This window comes from Sycon ciliatum, chromosome 6 (genome assembly GCF_964019385.1).
Source record: "Sycon ciliatum chromosome 6, ocSycCili1.1, whole genome shotgun sequence".
In the NCBI taxonomy this organism is placed as follows: domain Eukaryota; kingdom Metazoa; phylum Porifera; class Calcarea; order Leucosolenida; family Sycettidae; genus Sycon; species Sycon ciliatum.
Window position 1 is genome coordinate 23,883,009 of NC_088648.1, and position 19,390 is coordinate 23,902,398.

The following is a 19,390-nucleotide window of genomic DNA, read 5'->3' on the forward strand; positions in this document are numbered from 1 at the left end:
CTCTCTGTAGTGTGCGCTAGAGATAGTCCTAGCCGACTCTCTGTAGTGTGCGCTAGAGATAGTCCTAGCCGACTCTCTGTAGTGTATGCTAGAGATAGTCCTAGCCGACTCTCTGTAGTGTGCGCTAGAGATAGTCCTAGCCGACTCTCTGTAGTGTACGCTAGAGATAGTCCTAGCCGACTCTCTGTAGTGTGCGCTACAGATAGTCCTAGCCGACTCTCTGTAGTGTACGCTAGAGATAGTCCTAGCCGACTCTCTGTAGTGTGCGCTAGAGATAGTCCTAGCCGACTCTCTGTAGTGTACGCTAGAAACTGCACACACATCCATCACCGTGTTGTTCCTCACACAAAAAGTCCACAACAACGATGTACTTGCGTGCTGACAAAATCGAACTTAGATCCTCACGGAAAAAGTCAAAAAGTCTTTGCATTGGCCAGTGTGTTCTCACTGTGCTATGAGATGCTGTAATAAATAAATAAATAAATAAGGTAAAAGTTCAGCTGCTTTTTATTTTGATTTGGCTGTGTAGCTGCACGTCTCTGCCTCTTTGGCATTCTCCTTTGGTACGATGTACCCATCTCTGTGTTAGAGTTCAGAATTAAGGCACACATGCACCGTACAGCGGAACAGCTAGCACGATCGACCAGCACACTAATGTACGTGTGAAGGTCAAGTCCAGTGTGACGTCACTCGGTCCTTCGGGACAATTTTGGCAACCTTCTTTTCAAGTGTTCACCCACTTCCGATCATCACAGGGAAAAATAAAGTACACCATCGTAATCAGGAGCCGAAGAACTACAAGATATGACAAAGAAATGTTTTGGTGACAGTTCCTCTTTAATAGAAAATTCTCAAACCAAACTCAGCGCGGCAATGGGCGTACATTGTTCTTGTGGATTTTTTAGTTGTTTCATCTCGTACCTATGTCAATATCGCGATGGTGGATTGGAGAGGATGATTCCCTTCCTCTAGGATTGGTTAGGCCAATTTTACATCATCATCCTTGAAAAGTGATGCTGAAAAAGGGTAGATTCGCAAAATTATGTTGATTTTCAAAGTACAAAATGAATATGGTTGGGGTTTGCGTGTTGTGCAATGCATGTTGACCACCTTGTATAACCAACATCCAGATTCTTTTTTTCGGGCTTTTTCAGGTTGTTAAGCGATAATAAGTTGACGAGATTACCGGCTAACGTCCTTGACAGCCTTACAAACCTAACGGAATTGTAAGTTCCTTTTCTACGTTATAATCTGGGTTTGTCCAGTGCTATGCAATACAATAAGCACAATTCGTGGATGCTTGTTAGAGGTATTACCGGTCCAGCATGTCAGTCGGGAAGAAATGGACTCTGTACCCTGCTAAGAGTGATACCAAACACCAGGGACATTGTAAGACGCGCAGAGGTCTCCAGGTGACCAGTTAGTTAGACACACTTAGAATTATTAATGATCTTTTCATTCCGCAATATGTCTCTTTTAGATATGGAGCAGCTTGTCTAAGGCAGATTGTTAGGGAATACACTGCCGCGACCTTGTCGGCAGATGCTCGACCCTCATCTGGTTCTTCATACGAGCTTTATGCATTCTTGAAGAGTGAGCTGCAGACTTCGGAATTGAACAGAGTGTTTGCTGAAGGTGGCCACATATTATGGGTCAGGGGTCGCAAAGTAAATTGTCTTTACTTGACTGTGTGCGTTGCGTCGGTGCTGACGCTCCTTTCGAAATCATTTGAATACTCAAATATTTGATGAGAGAGATGCAGAGTGCTCAAGCCAGGGACTTTGATCAAAATTTTCACAAATGTGCTGGAATACGAAGTAAATATGCTTTGCTGGCTGCTTTATGGCCTTCTGAGACCAAGTTTTGCATTTTGTTTTGTGCAGGCTATTAGAGGGCAATCAATTAACAGTCCTTCCTAATAATGGTTTGAAACAGCTTGTTAATCTTCAGATACTGTGAGCTTTATCCTTCTGTGACTTTTCATAAGCTGTTATATATGCTGCAACGACTACTAAGCACATGAGCCAGGCGTGTTACAATAAGATGCTCTCACAGACTTTATACTGTAATCTCTCTCTACCTATCTCTCTCTCATTCTCTCCCTTAATCTATCTCTATATCTCTTTCTCCCTCTCTCTCTAACATACAAATTCAAACCAACACACCTTACCAACAAAATATGTGTCCCAAGTCTTAGCCTCCTCATAGCCCTTTGGCAATTACACACACACACACACTTAATGTTGAATATTTTCCCTATGCCAAATTGTGAATGTGCTGCGCAGCCCCTCGAGCTCAAAAACAGGTCACCGTTTCAGAAACCAATATAGTGGCGCAGGAAACATTTCGTCCCAAAGGGCCTGCAAAGTAGGTACCAAAATTCAGTCTCTTCGGGACCTACTTTGCAGTGGGTCCCTAATTGCTACTTGCACTACCTCCATGTCATCGAAATTGCCGCAGTTTGACTATTGACACTTTGAAGTACAAAATGGGGTAATTTCTCACCAGTAACTTAGTCATGCCACAGGTAAAGCTCTATTTTCTGTTCACTGAAGCTCCAAACGGTGGGGTATGCGTTTCCTTCAGACTGACTACAACTTGACTGACCCACGACCCATGTCTGCATTATATGAGAAGAATTCCAGGGCCATCCACTTCGCAAACCTGCAAGAAAGTACCACTCCCTACTCAAACATATTGTTTCAGGGAATTCACCCTCATCAGTTAATCTCAGTCTCTTCCTCTCGCGGAGACCTTTCCCTGGAAGCCCAAGATTGTGAAGATTGAGTGAGTAGAACTGAAGTTACGTCCCAAAGAACATGAAAATAATGCAGAATTTTGAAATTTTCAATCGGCTCTCAAAGGGTTAAGCTTAAGTATGCCACAGAAACTTGTGTTCTCAGAGCATTGATTAATGTTGGGCTCCTGAGGCCAAAACATCACTAGGGATACTAATTGACGGTGACATTCCATCTCCCGTTTCCAGCACAACAAATAAATCGGGAACACCAGATATTTCTTTTTTTTGTACTTTAAAACTATGCATCAGGGTGAGTCAGTGAGTCAGTGTCACACATGGAGTTTTGTCTCGAGACAATGCATATGTAGACGCCAGACAGCAGCCATGAGTAAAAACAAACTGCCAGTCACTCTGTGCGAAGCGCTGGCTCCAACGTTTGGAGCAGCCACCTTCTTCAACACACTGCAATTCTACGAAGAAGTGGAAGTGACTTCTTTGGCGACAACTTTCTAGGATGATTGGTGATTTCCCCAAAACATTGTGTTCAGCAGGGAGTAGTGCCTTCTTGAGGGCTTGCTGAGTCGAAGGTTAAACGGACTTCTCTTGTGTGCTCTGAACGGCAGTTGTGAGTTTGTCAAAAGTCAAGTAATGCCTATGAAAAATGTGCCCTTCCTTGGGGGGGGGGGGGGCAAAGACCTTCACTGTACATAATTATATAGTGACTGTTTTGTGGCGAATACGAGACATGCTTAGCAAGCTCGGGAGAAATGAGTGTGAAAACGTTCACTGTTACCCTACAGTCCATTCCATATAAGTGTGCACTCTTTTCCAGTCAAAGGGCCAGTGTGTACTCTTTTCCAGTCAAAGGGCCATTGTGTATGCCCCATGGACTCTACATGTCATGTAGAATCCATGGGGCATACACAATGGCCCTTTGACTGGATGGAAAAGAGTGCACACTGGCCCTTTGACTGGAAAAGAGTGCACACTTATATGGAATGGAATGTAAGTTCCGTAAACTCCAGTCATGACGGGAACAGGAAAGCGGTTCTGCAAACACATGCAAACACCAGCTGCAGCTGTATACACGTTTACTTGCATGGTTATGACGGCGGCACTATTACTGCTTTACATAGTGTTTTGAAATGTAAAACTTTAACAACAATGATTGTAAACTGTCAAAGTACGACATTTGAATGTGACATTTGGACGCGAAAAACACATATGTGTGAGACCCGAGAAAGAGAAAGACAGATTGTGTGTGTGTGTGTGTGTGTGTGTGTGTGTGTGTGTGTGTTTGTGTGTGTGTGAGAGAGACAGAGAGTGTGTGTGTGTGCGAGTGTGTGTGTGTGTGTGTGTGTGTGTGTGTGTGTGTGTGTGTGTGTGTGTGTGTGTGTGTGTGCGTGTGTGTGTGTGTGAGTGTGTATGTGAGTGTGTGTGTGTGTGAGAGAGAGAGAGAGAGAAAGTTATTGCATTGTGAGTTTACACAGCTTTAGAGTCCCTTATCCTCTTTCTAGAGAAAAAAGTAGCACCAAACGCCTCTTTATGGCGGCTATTCAGAAACGTTTTAGTTAAATCAATGATTTTGTTAGATTGACAGCACAGTTGCTCTCGTTCCAATGACAATCTGCTATACGCAAGTTTACTTACCCGTTCCTTAAGTAACAGTTGAAACCATCTTCATATCTACTCTGATTGTTTGCACAGTGATATCCGTTATAACAACATATCTGATTATCGGCTATGTGCCCTCCTCCCAAGAAGGGATATTGTAGAATTCAACTATTTGAAAAGACATCCGCTCCATCGTAAGTTTCACATCACCATTCTCTCCTTTTACCACTGTGAAAACGATTTGCTTCATTAGTGAAATGTACCAGTACTTCCGTTGAGTGTGCACTCAATCCCCCGACAAGAACCGGTACAGTCGACCTACCCGTATAAGGATATTTGGATTAGACCAAGAAATATCGTTGAAAGGTTAATATTGTTACAAGGGTACTGGCTCATTTCATATATGTACGTCATAATTAATGGTTTTTGTTCATTTTTTGCGTACGTTTATGCATGTTCCATGCACAATATGGACACAGCAAGGCATCACTGGTGCTCCCATTTTATTTCGTCACATCCCAGCCACGTATCAAGTGAAGCTTGCCCTGCTTGGATATCGGACTCCACATATTCCCTGCTAGATATCGTTATAAAATGGAAAAATGACGAGTGGTCAATCCATTTTATATCATTTATAGGGGTAATATGATTATAGCAATATAGCCGTCAGATGTGAAAAGGGTGCTTATGGCATATTTTGGTCAAATTGAGATAAGGACTGAGGCAAAATCTATAGGCTTTTATGCTTCACCTCCAAAAAACCAGACTCAAAAATCCAAGCCCATCATGAAGAATAAGTGTGTGGGTACATTGAGGGCTGCGTCCCACCCGCCTGTGTGGATTCACAGGAAATGTGAGTTACGAAGTCTGAAGAAAATGTTGAAGAGTCTCTGCTGGGATGACGACTGCACCATACCTCAGTGGTTAGAGCATCGCTAGCTACAAGCGAGGGTCCCTGGTTCGAGTCCTGGTGGTGACAGTCAATTTTTTCTTCAGACTTTTCCCGTTTGAATTTTTTATGACTTGGGGCTCCCCGCGTGCTAGAGTGTACGTGAAGTGTGTGGGTACAGTGAGGGCTGCGTCCCACCCGCCTGTGTGGATTCACAGGAAGTGTGACTTACGAAGTCTGAAGAAAATGTTGAACAGTCTCTGCTGGGATGACGACTACACCATAGCTCAGTGGTTAGAGCATCGATAGCTACAAGCGAGGGTCCCTGGTTCGAGTCCTGAAGGTGACAGTCAATTTTTTCTTCAGACTTTTCCCGTTTGTCTCTTTCCCTCAAACTAGTGAACATCATGAAGATATCGTCAATTTAGTATCCCGAATTTTGGCCACTTTTACGGTCTAAGTTGCAGAAGAGTTGCTCTCCTGATTCGCTTGCACAGGAGCTGCTGTTGCTGTTGCCGCACCAGCACACGCTTGCTCCTGGGAAGATGGGCCGCCAAAAAAGAGCTCCGTAACTTCAGCAACGTTGATTTCGACTGGTCCTGCATTGCCCTCTTCTTCATCAGAAATTGCATTGCTGTTTTCGGGTGCTGCACTTTCGCTCGGGTCAAATACCTCGTCTGGCTCGCACTCTGAGTGGGAGTCGCCAACAAATTCTACATCCATGTCCTGAAGAACTTTGGCTAAAGCCTCATACACAGTAAAGTAAGACTGCCAGCTTATCTTGAAATTATAATAGAATAGAGAAGTCAAGCAGGCCAGGAGACAACATAATTTCGTTCAAAATCAGAGCGCGGAGCTCGTGAGAACTGCGCCACCAAAAAAAGAAAGTTTTTTTATGTAACTCCGCCGTGATTTGCCGTATCAGGCCGGTTGAAGTATCTACGGAACGCGGGGAGTCTCAGCAGTGCGCTAGTGTACATAACCGCGCTGTGTGATGCACACTCACGCCGCAATGATCGAAAAATGACGTCACGTCAAGATTCACTTATGCACGAGACAGGTACATGACAGCCTGTCACTCTGACGCACTTTACTCGATTTGCTGTGTGATGCCATAAGCACCCTTTTCGCATCTGACGGCTCTTTTAACAAAATAAATAATAATTATTATTATTGTTAAAGAGGTAAGGCATTGTATACAAAAGTCAATGGAGTGATTTGGTTTGACAGAAAAATATCATAAAAAGGGTAATATCGTTAAAGAGGTTATCGTTATAGAGGTTATCGTTATAAAGGTATGTCGACTACCTGTTTCAAAATTGTAAGGTCTCACAAACGGAGGTATTGGCAATGGGCCTAACCGATCGCAATTGAGCTTAGTCACCAACAAAGCATATTTCAGGCAGTGTTTACACGACAACGCCCGGCCAGTTTTCCGCTTTGTGGGGCCACATGATCAGGACATGATTCGAGCTGGTCTCCGTTTGCATCGGTTTCGCCGGTCAGCACGGGATTAAAGGATCCGCAAAAGTTTATTATGTGTCCAATATTGTCTTTGAAGGACCAATCACAGTCAGGTTATAGTTGAAGAAAAAACTCCATACCACAATACTACTCACATAATAAACATTGTCGGGCCATTCGCAAACCGTGTGGACGCACAAACCGATACAAGCGTGACGGTTCGAGGCCCAGCACACCGTTTCGACTGTTGATACATTCACTATATATAACTTGAGTACAATGTGCACCCTCTTTTGTTAGCACTGTTTGCGCAATTCAAGGTACATCCTCAGTATAATGCACAGCCAAGTTAAGAGACCATCATCGATCATAAAGACAGTACAGTCGACCTACCCTTATAACGAGAACCTCTATAACGATATTACCCTTATAATGATTATTTTCTACCAAACCAAATGACTCCATTTACTTGTATATGCAATGCCTCACCTGTATAATAATATTGCTATAACGATTCATTCTTTGTTGCTTGTCTTGGTTTATGCAGATCTCAACGAATCCTTCTGTTCCATGAGCTGTTCTAAGACACCAAATCCGGTCTGTGAAGGGCTAACATTTTGTACCGGTGCTCTCTCTAACTACACATGTAATCGTAAGTACCGGTCATTCGGACAGCGCCTCCTATTACTGTAAAATATGTAATTTTCGGTGTAACTTTCATTTCGGTGATTCCGGTAGAGAAACCAGGCACCTAAAATTACACCTACAAGGCTCTTGAGTATATTTATCTGGCCGAGTGATGATGATAATATCATTGTTCTTTTTCATCTCTGAAAGACCTCATGTGTTTTCGGGATAGTGAAAATGTTCTCCGTTGAGCGGGTTTGTCCGCACATTCCTCGGCTGCAGCACGCAATGGGGCCGTACACACCATTTTCTTTGATTCCGATACCGGTGCAAAACCACCCAATTCCCGATAGAATAATTCCAAATCACATAGTATTCCATTCTCAGACCCACTGCATAAGTTCACACTACACGCGTTATGCATAACCGCGAGCTGCTTCATTCTCACGCTTCTTTTCATATTATTTTACCTATAATATTACAACTGGTTGTTTTAGTGGTTCTTACTATGTGACGATGTTCCACTGATGATAGTCACGAAAAAACGTTCTGGAATTGTTTCATTGTTTTATACATGGTTATGAGTGCACAATTGATATTTTTCATTGCCATTTTACGACTGGTGTCTCCTCGTCTTTACTTTTACCGTAAAGTACCGCCAGAGCGCCCCACCATTTCGTCCTTTCGTGGCCGCCTTGTTGAGGTGGATCCCTGTCTGTAGGTTATACGACACAGATCTTGTGCAAACATTGCACATTGTGCAGCCAATCCGTACCCAGTTTACCTTCGAGCTCCACCTAAAAGCATACCAAGTGTGTACATGAAGGTTCTAACATCGCTCAAACTTAGTAGCATTCTGCCATACGATTTTCTTCCCTTGGCTGTAAAATCAAGGTGGGGCGCTCTCGCAAGACGGGGCGCTCTCGCAAGACGGGGCACTCTGGCGGTACTTTACGGTACTTGTCCATGTAATAATTGTTTCAAGTAGTTTCCTTTGCACTATTACGTAGATGTGAGTACGCTGGAAAATATAATGCACTGTTCTACACCCCACGCGACCATGCCCAGTTCGCTGTGTGAAGTGGTTATGGTACAAGTTATCTCTCTGCACACTGGGATTATTACGGGGCGATCCATGCTTCGTAGGAAGATTAGAGGGAACTTTCATTTGAGAGCAATCGTATCGCCTAAGGGGCAGGGTTTTCTGTGTACAGTGGCCTCATCATTGCGCATCTGTTGCTGCTCGATTGGTGTGTCTGTTCAGTTGCATGTCCAGCCCTAACTATATCGCAGGCTATATTCAACACAACGTCTCGGCTTATCGGTGACTCAGTGAACGTCAACTGTATGTCCGGTCATCAACTTGTCGGTCCACAAGACGTGATTTGTATGAAGGGACTAATCTGGTCAAGGTTACCTTCTTGTCAGGGTGAGTGATAGCTTTCAGGGGTTTTCTACAAATCACATAGTGGTCATCATTTCTCTTGCGGTATTTCCTTTATCTCTTTTTAATGTGGACGATCAACCATCACATGTACCAGAGCTCAACAGAGACTAAAGCGTACAGGTTAGCAATGCATTGCTGCCCTGTACGCAAACTGTTATATTACTGCGGTTACGTACTACATGGTGGTCATCTAAGATGACTTTAGTATTGCGGCTGGCTCGTTCCCACCCAAAGCGCAAACCTGGCGCCCTGGACTAGTTCAGATTGCACCATTGCATTTAACATAATTATGTGCATCCTGCCACATTCGTTCCCTTTCCAGGCCGACGAGGGCATGCTCGTTGAGGCCGCCAAATATGCACTCTGGGTCGGATTTCACCAAGTGCAACTGTATGTTAATTCATTCTAATGGCCCGTCAGTGGGTACTACAAAGACCCAAAGCATGCATTCGCAGCAGCCTTTACACTACTCCGTGAAATCAGACCCTGGACGGCCATGCAACGCCGAACCGTGGCCACGACTGGCTGACACCGGGATGCGATCTGGTGCAGGGTGCAAATGTGAATCATGTGGTTGCATTTCATTCAGCTACACTGTTTGTTAGCCTCATGCCGTGGAGCGGGTGCCTTACCTGCAATCGCAGCACTGTTGGAAAAAACATCTTTCCCCTTTGGAAGCAGGAATCGAGCTTGTCAATCACTGCTTTCCACTCCCTGTCTCACTTGACTGACTCACAGCTGCCATCCTGAGCACACTGGAAGTCCATCGAACCTTCCACTCGCGTGACCTGCGAAAAAGCAAGTCGTGGTTCGGGAAATTCCCCCCCCCCCCCCCCCCGTAAGTGGGGAGCTTGAGTAGGCTGAGGAAAATTGGATCTGAAAAGCACCACATATAGTGCTTTCCAGATGAAACCATCAACCTTACAGAGATACTCCGTTTCCATAGCGACAAACACTTCCTGAACACCAGATAGCAGCGTGAGTCAGTGTCGCTCAGGGAGGTGCTGAATAAACGCCGAGGACCGTTGGCCAGTCACAAGGCTGTTGCCTCCAAAACGATCTAATTCGAATGCTCTCCCTGCGGACAACATAATGAAGACGAGGTTGGTGCGAATTCGACGATAATTGGAGGATTGTGGGTTGTGCCCTATTTGGGAGCTCTCGCTTTTCCTGGCGACTTGAATTCTCACTTGACTGATTCATGACTGCCATCCAGACCACACAAGAATTCCATAGAACCTTACACTCACCAAACCTGCACGAAAGCACCAGTGCGAGCTCGCGCGTACGAAGTAACACAAAATTCCCCAAGCATCGACGAAATCACACCAGCCTCTTCTTCCCATTTTGTTAGCTGTGACATGCTTTATACATGGGAGCCAAAAACACTCATTCGTTGAATAGTTTACCTCGCCCAATAAGTCAAAGAACCATGATTATACAAATAAGTCCATTGCAGATTGCCAAGCAAGTAACGCATCAGTAATGCATGTGAGCACGCTGGGATCAGCAATGCACTGGCCAACACCCCACATGACCAAACCCAGCTGGCTTTCTAGATTCTGGGGTGTTTAGGTACACCTTACGTCATTGCACAATGACCTTTTTGAACTTTTTTCTTTCCTTCCATATCTAAATACTAAGGGGGAATGGTGAATGTTCAAACATGGTGTGGTCTGTGCGTGTGATTGGTTTTTGCTAAATTGCCAACAGTCATCACATGTCCAGCTACTCCATCAATTGCTAATGGTCACTTCAGTACAGTGCCTTCTAGCTTTACAATTGGAGGTACAGCAAACATATCATGCTTTCCAGGATACCAGCGAACAGGGGCAGCAGCAATCACCTGTGGTACTAGTGGACAATGGCCAACAAGAGATTCTCTTCCATCATGCACATGTAAGATCAGTTACCCTCCCCCCACCCCCCCCCCCCCACACACATCATACCTTCAACTCTCTCTCGCTCTCTCTCTCGCTCTCTCTCTCTCCCTCTCTCTGTGTCTCTCTCTCTCTCTGTCTCTCTCTCTCAAAGTGTGTGTGTGTGTGTATGTGCGTGTTTGTGTGTGTTTGTGTGTGTGCATGTATATGTTGTGTGTGTGTGCATTTGTGTCTACTGTCTGGTTGTCATCTGTCACCTACCATACTCTCATGAACAGTGACACAGTGTGGAATGTGAACATGTTGCTCTTCAAGGAACATACCTACCTGTAGCAAAGTGCATTTTCGAAAAAGGGTTTAGATATACATAGGTACTCACTTTCAATGGCCTGTCGTCCAGGTCGTGAAAGTTGCATTGTCTTGATCTTTGGTGTTGCCTTCAGTGATATCCTGCACTTTGCCCAGCCCACCTTCCAATGGCTTTATTGTTAGCAGCTCTAAATCTCCTGCTGGTGTGACGGTCTTTGCCTGCAATAAAGGCTATGAACTGATGGGCAGCAGTGTCACTGTGTGCTCGACTAATGGTGATTTATCACACCCAACGCCAGCATGTGCAAGTAAGGCTTCTTTAGAGTGAGAAAACTCAAATAAATTAAAATATTCTACATGTAGTATGTTGATAATATAGAGGGGTAAGCAGCAGCATTCGGCCTTGTCCAGATTCTTATCAACCACCACACCACACCGCTGCGCTCTCCGGCCGACCTCAACACGTTGCCACAGCACACCATCAGCAAAACGACACTTCAGTTGGTACTCTGCTCCTTCAGACAGCAGCTGTTTCGATCATCAGGACCTCGTCAGTGAAATTTGATATTGTAGAATGGCTACAGATAGTGAACTTCACCCTTTTGTAGCAAAAAAGGGTCACATAATGGCGCATCTTAGGCGCAAAAAGGGGGAAACGCAAAGGCGCATATTAGACACGAAAGGCACGATGACGGCGCAATGACGTAATCTGGACCTAAACACCCCAGAATCTAGAAAGCCGGCTGGGTTTGGTCGTGCGGGGGTGTTGGCCAGTGCATTGCTGATTCCAGCGTGCTCACATGCGCGACACTAAGCGAAGGCGATACTGATAGACTATGCTGAGGATACTAGTAATATAAAGGGTGTTAGTGAGAGTACAGTCATGTAGTGATAGCCAGGTGTGACTTCGATAGATGGCGCAACATAGCACGGCAAGTAGCAACGCGAGAGGCCCCTGGGGCATTCACGCCATCCACTCCCTCACCACACGGCACAGACCTCACCATTGTCACGTCACAGCCATTCTTCTGTTGCCATGATAATGCCGTCGCTTAGGGCCGGGTTCCACTGCGGCTCCGCGGCTCCGCTGCTCCGCGGCACTTGGCTGCATGCAGCGGAGCAGCGCGGTTCCACTGTCACTCGCCATTCGCGGTACCGCGGTCGTGGTCCACACTTTTTGATGACGTTTCACCTGCCTGCGCGCGCGCGCGCGCGAAATCAAACAAATCCTCGTGTTCTGGCCTGCGCAACGAATTAAAATTTGAATTATAAAATTCTGGCGTACAAAACAATGCAAAGTACGGGAAACAGGTCGAGCCGCGACCGCGGCTCGCAGTTTTTGGTCAAGAATCGTAGCAAAAGCTCGCGGTGAGCCGCGGACTCGCCGCTCCAGCTCGAGCCGCGGTCACTATGGTAATGATGACGTTTCAAGCCGCGAAAGACGAGCAGCGGGGCAGCGGAGCCGCAGTGGAACCCGGCCCTTAGCAATGAAGTGACGAAGTGACAAACACATGCTCACAAAGTATCATTCGAGAGGCCCATGGGGCATTCGCTCTAGACCCTGCGCCATGGTTTGACATCCGCCTGTAGTTGAAATCACTGCATCACAGCTATTCCGAATCTTCCTGAAATGTCGCTGCCGAGTTTCAGTCGTTTTTCATCAGTCTCCTCGTCTCCACCATTGGCTGCGAATTGACTGGCGCCAATACGTATGATCAAGAGGGGTAAGTAAGATGCGCCATTATGTTTCCCCCGTTTTGCTACAAAAAGGTAAAGTTCACCATCTGTTAGCCATTCTACATTATCAACCTTCACTGACGAGATCCTGCTGCTGTCTAAAGGATCAAAGTACCTGAAGTGTTGTTTTGCTGATGGTGTGCTCTGGCAACATGTTGAGGTCGGCCGGAGAGCGCAGCGGTGTGGTGTGGTGGTTGATAAGAATATGTGAATAACATGTCGCTTTATGAAGCTCAGTCAGTATTGAATATAGCGTTGGTGTTTGATTTTGAGCATTTTATCACTATAAGCGATATATTACTATGACCGATGCTGCATGCAATGTATGCGAGTGGGGTGTCAAATGACTCAGGGCGCCGCGCACGTACGCACTGTACAGCTGGCTACAGCTCCTGACGCATAACATCAGCAATTCCTCACGATGGAGGCATATTTGGTAACTTGTATAAGCAGAACTGACCAAACAACACTGGACAAAGTCCTTCACGAAAAAGTAACACTCTGTTCTCCTCTGACACCACTTGATTTTACATCAATCACTAGAACGGATGCAAACATAATGTAATGAAGGTCTTTTGAAATTTGAATTTGATCACTATAGGCGATATATTACAATAGACGATTATAACTATTCGAGATAACTGTGTATACTTAGTTATGGCAAATGAATTGAATTCGAGAAATTGATCGCTATAGCCGGTATATTACTATAGCCGCCAACCTTATAGACGACACGGACTGTACTAGTAGTGATCGATACTTTGACAATGATCAGACGAGAAGTCTGTAACGTGCCTTCAACTTGTCAAGACTTCAATGCAGTACCACTTTCCCTTTGATCAATGCACGAGATTCATGCAATTCACCACTCATCAGTTGGGCATGACTACGCTGAGGAGGACACTGTCCGGTGAGCACCTCTTTTAACACTTTTTAGGGGTGTGCCATTCAGCCACTGGACAAAATGCTGAGAATAAGGCAAATGGACAGCTCCGCAACTTTACGGTCCTGGCAACTGGGCTTTTGAACATTCTAGAAATGGAGGCCAGGATGACTACCATCACATTGACTAACTGACAAATAGTGTACCCAGAAGAAGAAGCAAAGCATCATGCGACTCACTAATTAACGCTGCCAGTGTGTACTGGAAGTGCTTACCGCCTTATGTACGCTCCATCACACTTCCTTCTGCGATTACAAATGATATCTTCAACTCGTTTACTCTCTCCTAAGATCTCAAAGACTCATAACTGTCAATATTCCCTCGAGCCTGCAACCTTTCCATCCGTTGCATCATTTCCATGAAACACATCATCAAATTCAAATTCGTTACTTGTAATACTCCCACATTGATTTATTATTATTATCTTTATTCTCAAGATGGCCGTAGCCGATAAGAGAGAGAGAGAGAGAGAGAGAGAGAGAGAGAGAGAGAGAGAGTACTATGTGTTATTAACCAAAGTGGGTGCAATAATAATTATAAAGTGATGGCACATGGTCTCGGTTGCCAATGGTCACTTTACAGTAACGAAAAGGACCAAAGAACTACAAAGTACGCTATAGCTGTTGGCCAGTGCCGTGCAATGTTATAACATGAGCCGATTGTCATGTAGCTGGTGATGTTAGGTCTGACCACCGGTTAGTTTGTCTCACCCTGAGGCTCCACCAGCTGAAACTACACCACCAGCCCAGGGCACCAATACGTAGACGTTTCAATGTGGGACTGCTGAAACCGACCCCTGCTATGACGACGGTGGAACGGACGCCCACCGAAGAGAATGTGCAGCGGTTTCAGAATGCAGTAGCTTCCAACATTGAGGGTTTTGACTCTACCGCCCCACTGGAGGAGCAATGGAACTCTGTACAGACTGGTCTAACCAACGCTGGAAGGGAGGTTCTTGAGTATGCTCGCCGAAATCAACCAGACTGGTTCTATGAGCAACAGGATGTGCTGACGCCTCTGATTACGGAACGCCGCTTGGCATACAACAAGTGCGTTGCATCTGGCAGTAGCTCGGATCATGCCAAGTTTAAAACCACCCGGCCCAAGACCCGAGCGGAAGTGCGTCGTGCCAAGACTAATTGGCTTGTGGGTGTTGCAGCTCTGACGGAAATCGGCAGACTAGCATGTCATGGTGCCACTGTTTGGTCGTCTATTCGATCGATCCAACGCAGGTTCAAAGGCTTATGCCCTATCACTATCCCCAACATCAAGGATGCCGATGGAAATTTATGAAGGTCGGTTGACGCCCAGTGTTCCCGCTGGGGTGGCCACTTTGACACTGTTCTCAACGTACAGAGTCAGTATGATCCAACTGTATTTTCCAGTCTGAAACAACGGCCTGTGGCTGATGAACTTGCCGAGCTTCGTACTGCTGTGGAATTTTCACGCGCTATCAGCCGCCTAGCTAACAACAAGGCACCTGGAGAGTCGGGTATCTTACCTGAAATGGTTAAACATGCTGGAGCGCAATTTCATCTAACCCTTCTCTGCCTTATTCACCAGATATTGCGTGAGAGTCAGGTTCCGCAGGCATGGAAAGATGCTGGGCTAGTGCCAATCCCGAAGAAAGGCGACCTATCGCTCTGTGATAACTGGCGTGGCATAGCATTGTTGGATGTCGTTGGTAAAGTTGTTGGTCGGCTATAAACCAGCTCATGAAAATTGGTCTTTTCTCGTTCTTTTGTGTTTCGTTTAGTGATATCCTGCGCTGTTCCCAGCCCACCTTCCAATGGTTTAATTGTTAGCAGTTCTACTTCTCCTAATGGTGTGACCGTCTTTGCATGCAACAAAGGCTATAAACTGACGGGAAGCAGTGTCACTGTGTGTTTGACGAATGGAACGTTATCAAACCCAACGCCAACATGTGCAAGTAAGCCTTCTGTAGAGTGAGAACACTGGATTAGTAGTATGTGAATAATTGTCGCCTTTAATATGAAGTGTTAGGTTCACGACTCGCACACTCGTACGCACTCGCACCCTCGAACTCACCTTTACAGGCGCGCACTCACTTTCACTCTCGTACTCACCTTTTCGGGCGCGCACTCACTTTCACTCTCGTACTCACCTTTACAGGCGCGAACTCACCTTTTCGGGCGCGCACTCACTTTCACTCTCGTACTCACCTTTTCAGGCGCGAACTTACCTTTACTCTCGCACTCACCTTTACAGGCGCGAACTCACCTTTTCGGGCGCGCACTCACATTCACTTGACGTACTCACCTTCACAGCCTCGTACTCACCCTTGTTGCTTTTCCTAATCTTTTCTTTCTTTGGCCTGGGTAGCTGGACTCGCGCTTTAGCACATTTATCTCCATAGCTACCCAGGCCCTAGATAAGCTCTTGTTGGAACATTTGCTCGCCCCTTCTACCCCTTCTAGCCTTGTCTAGCCTTGTCCTGCTTGCCTTGCCTGGTCTTTGTCTTGCTTGCCTTACCTTATCCTATACCGAACCTTTGAGATTCCTTGTCGTTGTCGACTTGCTCCGATCGTCTAATTGTGACTGTGCCGGTCCTAACAGAAGTAATGGCACATGGTCTCGGTTGGAGAGCCAATGATCAATTTATAGTAAAGAAAGGACCGATGAACTACAAAGTTCGCTATAACCGTTGGTCAGTGTCGTGCAATGTTACAACATGAGCCGATTGTCATGCAACTGGCAGTGTTATTTATAGCGTAGCTTGTAGTTCCTTGGTCACTTTTCAGTTCATTATGAATTGAAAAGATGTTCCGTCTCCAGGTCCAGTGTCGTTTGTTGATGTGCAGAACAAGCATTGAATTCTGAGCATAAGGATCATGTACTGAGCAATCACAAGGCAAACTATCTCGATTGCTGTTCTCTGACCCTAAGTCACTGTTCTTTGTATCTTTCAGGAGTCGTTTGTTCATTTTTGACACATCCAAGAAATGGTTCAGTCTCGCCTGGTCATAACAATTTCCAAGCAATTCGAAACTACACTTGTAATGAAGGTTTCAAAGTGGTGGGATTTGCCACAACTATATGTCTACTGCAAGGAGTTTGGTCTGCACCTCCGCCAACTTGCCAACGTAAGTGTCATGAAGTGCAAAGTAGCGGTGCGTATGAAAGCTACTTCGCATTGAAACTGTTAACAGTAGGCCACATCCCTCACCCTGCCATTCTTGCTTGATTTAGTTGTGAATGTATATTCTCAGCAGGTGTCAGAATTCAGCAAATTCAGAAGCTTTACTCAGAGCCTACTTTTTGGACAGGAAGACAATTTGAATATATGTAAGTGCATAGCTTTAATCTGAGTTGTGTGCATGCGTGCGCGTGTGTGTGCGTGCGTGTGTGTGTGTGTGTTTGTGTGTACGTGTACGTGTGCGTGTGCATTTGTGTGTACGTGTGTGTGTGTGTGTGTGTGTGTGTGTGAATTGTTTCTGCTTAACTCCTAACAGACATCACATGTCCAGCTGCTCCACCGTCGATAGCTAATGGTTACATCAGCACAGTGCCTTCTAGTTTTTTGGTCGGAGGTACAGCAAACATATCATGCCTTCCAGGATACCAGCGAACAGGGGCAGCAGTAATCACCTGTGACAAGGGCGGAGAATGGCCTTCTAGTAAATCTCTTCCAACATGCACGAGTAAGCTCTGTCATGTTTCAAAAGAAGTGATCTTTACGAACTGGTTTGAGTATGCCTAGGTTGTACTTAATCCATTGTCCTTGTTCATTTGCTTTTGCCTGTATTTCACCTGACGATAAGGCTTGAATGTATACCAGTGGATCTGAAACTGTCAAGATGTTCTGAAAAAGCCCGAAGTGTGTCCATTTATTTTCAGTATTATTTGCGATGGGTATAGCATAATTGTTTCACTTTTTGAGTATGACATTGCATCGAGAGAAAATGCTGATGGGATGCCCTGTTGATATTATGTATTTGATCAATTGTTCCTTGGTTCCAATTACTCAAACTGTTATCCATTTCACTCAGCCTCTTCTCTGAGGTTTGTCTGATATTTCCAAAACCTGTTGGCATCGTGTTCGAATCACCCCTATTCCAATTTTAGAGAGGAGAACAGATAGAAAATGTCGTATCGTTTCACTGACGGCCCTAAATTCCAGAACAGTAATGTGTGCTCAGATGTCACGAGACCAGAGAGGGGTTGGCCGTATAACAGTGTTTCTGTCGGTTTTTTATTTGTGTATTGCTTTCAGGAGTCACTTGTTCGCCTTTGATTCAACCATTGAATGGCCTAGTGTCACCTGGAGCTCACGATTTCGATGCAATTCGAACATACACTTGTAACCAAGGATACACATTGGTTGGTTCGCCTACAACTAAATGTGTTCTGGATGGAGTGTGGTCTGCACCTGAACCAACCTGCCAAAGTAAGTGTTATAACATTTGATGTTGGCGTGAATATTCAGATTCTTCCACCCCCCCCCCCCCCCCCCCATCGTCCCAAAGTGGAGTTTGATACTGTGGTTCATGTATTTCTAGAGTTGTTTGAGAGATTTACGCCAATGACAATGCCGTGCAATATTTGTGTGTACATCACATTCAGGAGTCACTTGTTTGCCTTTAACGCATCCAACAAATGGGCTCGTAACGCCGGGTGATAACAATGTCAATGCAATTAGAAACTACACATGTATCAAAGGGTTCACATTGGTTGGTTTTCCGTCAACTACATGTCTTTCGAACGGAGTTTGGTCCACACATCAACCAACCTGCCAGCGTAAGTGCCATGCACGTTAATGTCGGAATAGGGGATTGGAACATATATTAACAGTCAACAATGAACAATGTGCAGTGTTTCACATCCTCGTCGCATTCTAATTTAATACTGCGCTGTTCTCATAAATCCCAAGAAGTTTTATGATCGATCCTTGATGTTGACACCATCAACATAGCTACTTAAGTTGGCGATACAAATAGGAAAGCGACACTAACATTTACTGAGAGACAACATAGTTATCAACCATAGTAAGAGGGCAAACTTCAGGATTTGCACGGGGAACAAAATCATGTGGCTTGTGGGCCATTTTGAGGGCTTGGACCTGTTTCAAGGTTTCCTTCAGAAACTTTTCGAAGGCTTCCACAGTCAATCTGAACAACAAAACTAACATACCTGCAAAATCGGAGAGTTCGCCTAGCACACATACTGTGGTGATCAAGGTTCCGCATAACGTAATAGTACATTAGCGAAGAATGTAGTCGATCTACAGAATGTCTTACGTGGACTGCATGCGGATCTGTATTACGCCATACATAGCTTTGCAGTCACGTAGCTGCCCTTTGCAAATCTGAACGTGGCTGTGTACGACGAGGCCGAGAATAATGAATTTGTACCCCAATCCTTACAGAGCACCTCCGTTATCAGTCTCCTACCTATGTACTCTATGGAGAAAAGTTTCCGTATGTGGAGTGCAAATTCGCGAAATAAAGGGCTTCCCCGTCCGCTTATGGAAAATTCCTCAAATTACATTGTGCGGAACCTCTCTATTATCAGACATTTTTCGTCAACCACCACCCCATAACTGCGCTCTCCAGCTGGCCTTGACACGACAGAATGGCTGTTCAACACTCTATGTATTCAGCAGGAGCTCAAACCTAAATTGCAGCATCAAGACTGTTTTAGTAGGCTTAGGAGTGGATCTGTTAAATTTGCAGTATGCATAATCCCTATTGGGCTGAGTTAGTAAGAGCAGTCACAGTAC

The 19,390-nt window shown here is 45.3% G+C and overlaps 1 protein-coding gene across 1 annotated transcript in view; it reads left to right on the forward strand.

The window, feature by feature from the left end:
* The first annotated feature begins 1,160 nt into the window (after positions 1-1,160).
* The window catches only part of LOC135819746 (sushi, von Willebrand factor type A, EGF and pentraxin domain-containing protein 1-like), a 23,366-nt gene continuing 5,136 nt past the window's right edge, over positions 1,161-19,390 (forward strand). Inside the window, exons 1-12 of the mRNA XM_065333010.1 lie at positions 1,161-1,226; positions 1,884-1,955; positions 4,448-4,548; positions 7,255-7,359; positions 8,599-8,763; positions 10,495-10,680; positions 11,105-11,278; positions 15,407-15,580; positions 16,581-16,754; positions 17,124-17,312; positions 17,885-18,058; positions 18,235-18,408. Coding sequence (XP_065189082.1) covers positions 7,278-7,359; positions 8,599-8,763; positions 10,495-10,680; positions 11,105-11,278; positions 15,407-15,580; positions 16,581-16,754; positions 17,124-17,312; positions 17,885-18,058; positions 18,235-18,408 — 1,492 coding nt within the window. The 5' untranslated portion in view covers positions 1,161-1,226; positions 1,884-1,955; positions 4,448-4,548; positions 7,255-7,277. The remainder of the gene's footprint in view (positions 1,227-1,883; positions 1,956-4,447; positions 4,549-7,254; positions 7,360-8,598; positions 8,764-10,494; positions 10,681-11,104; positions 11,279-15,406; positions 15,581-16,580; positions 16,755-17,123; positions 17,313-17,884; positions 18,059-18,234; positions 18,409-19,390) is intronic.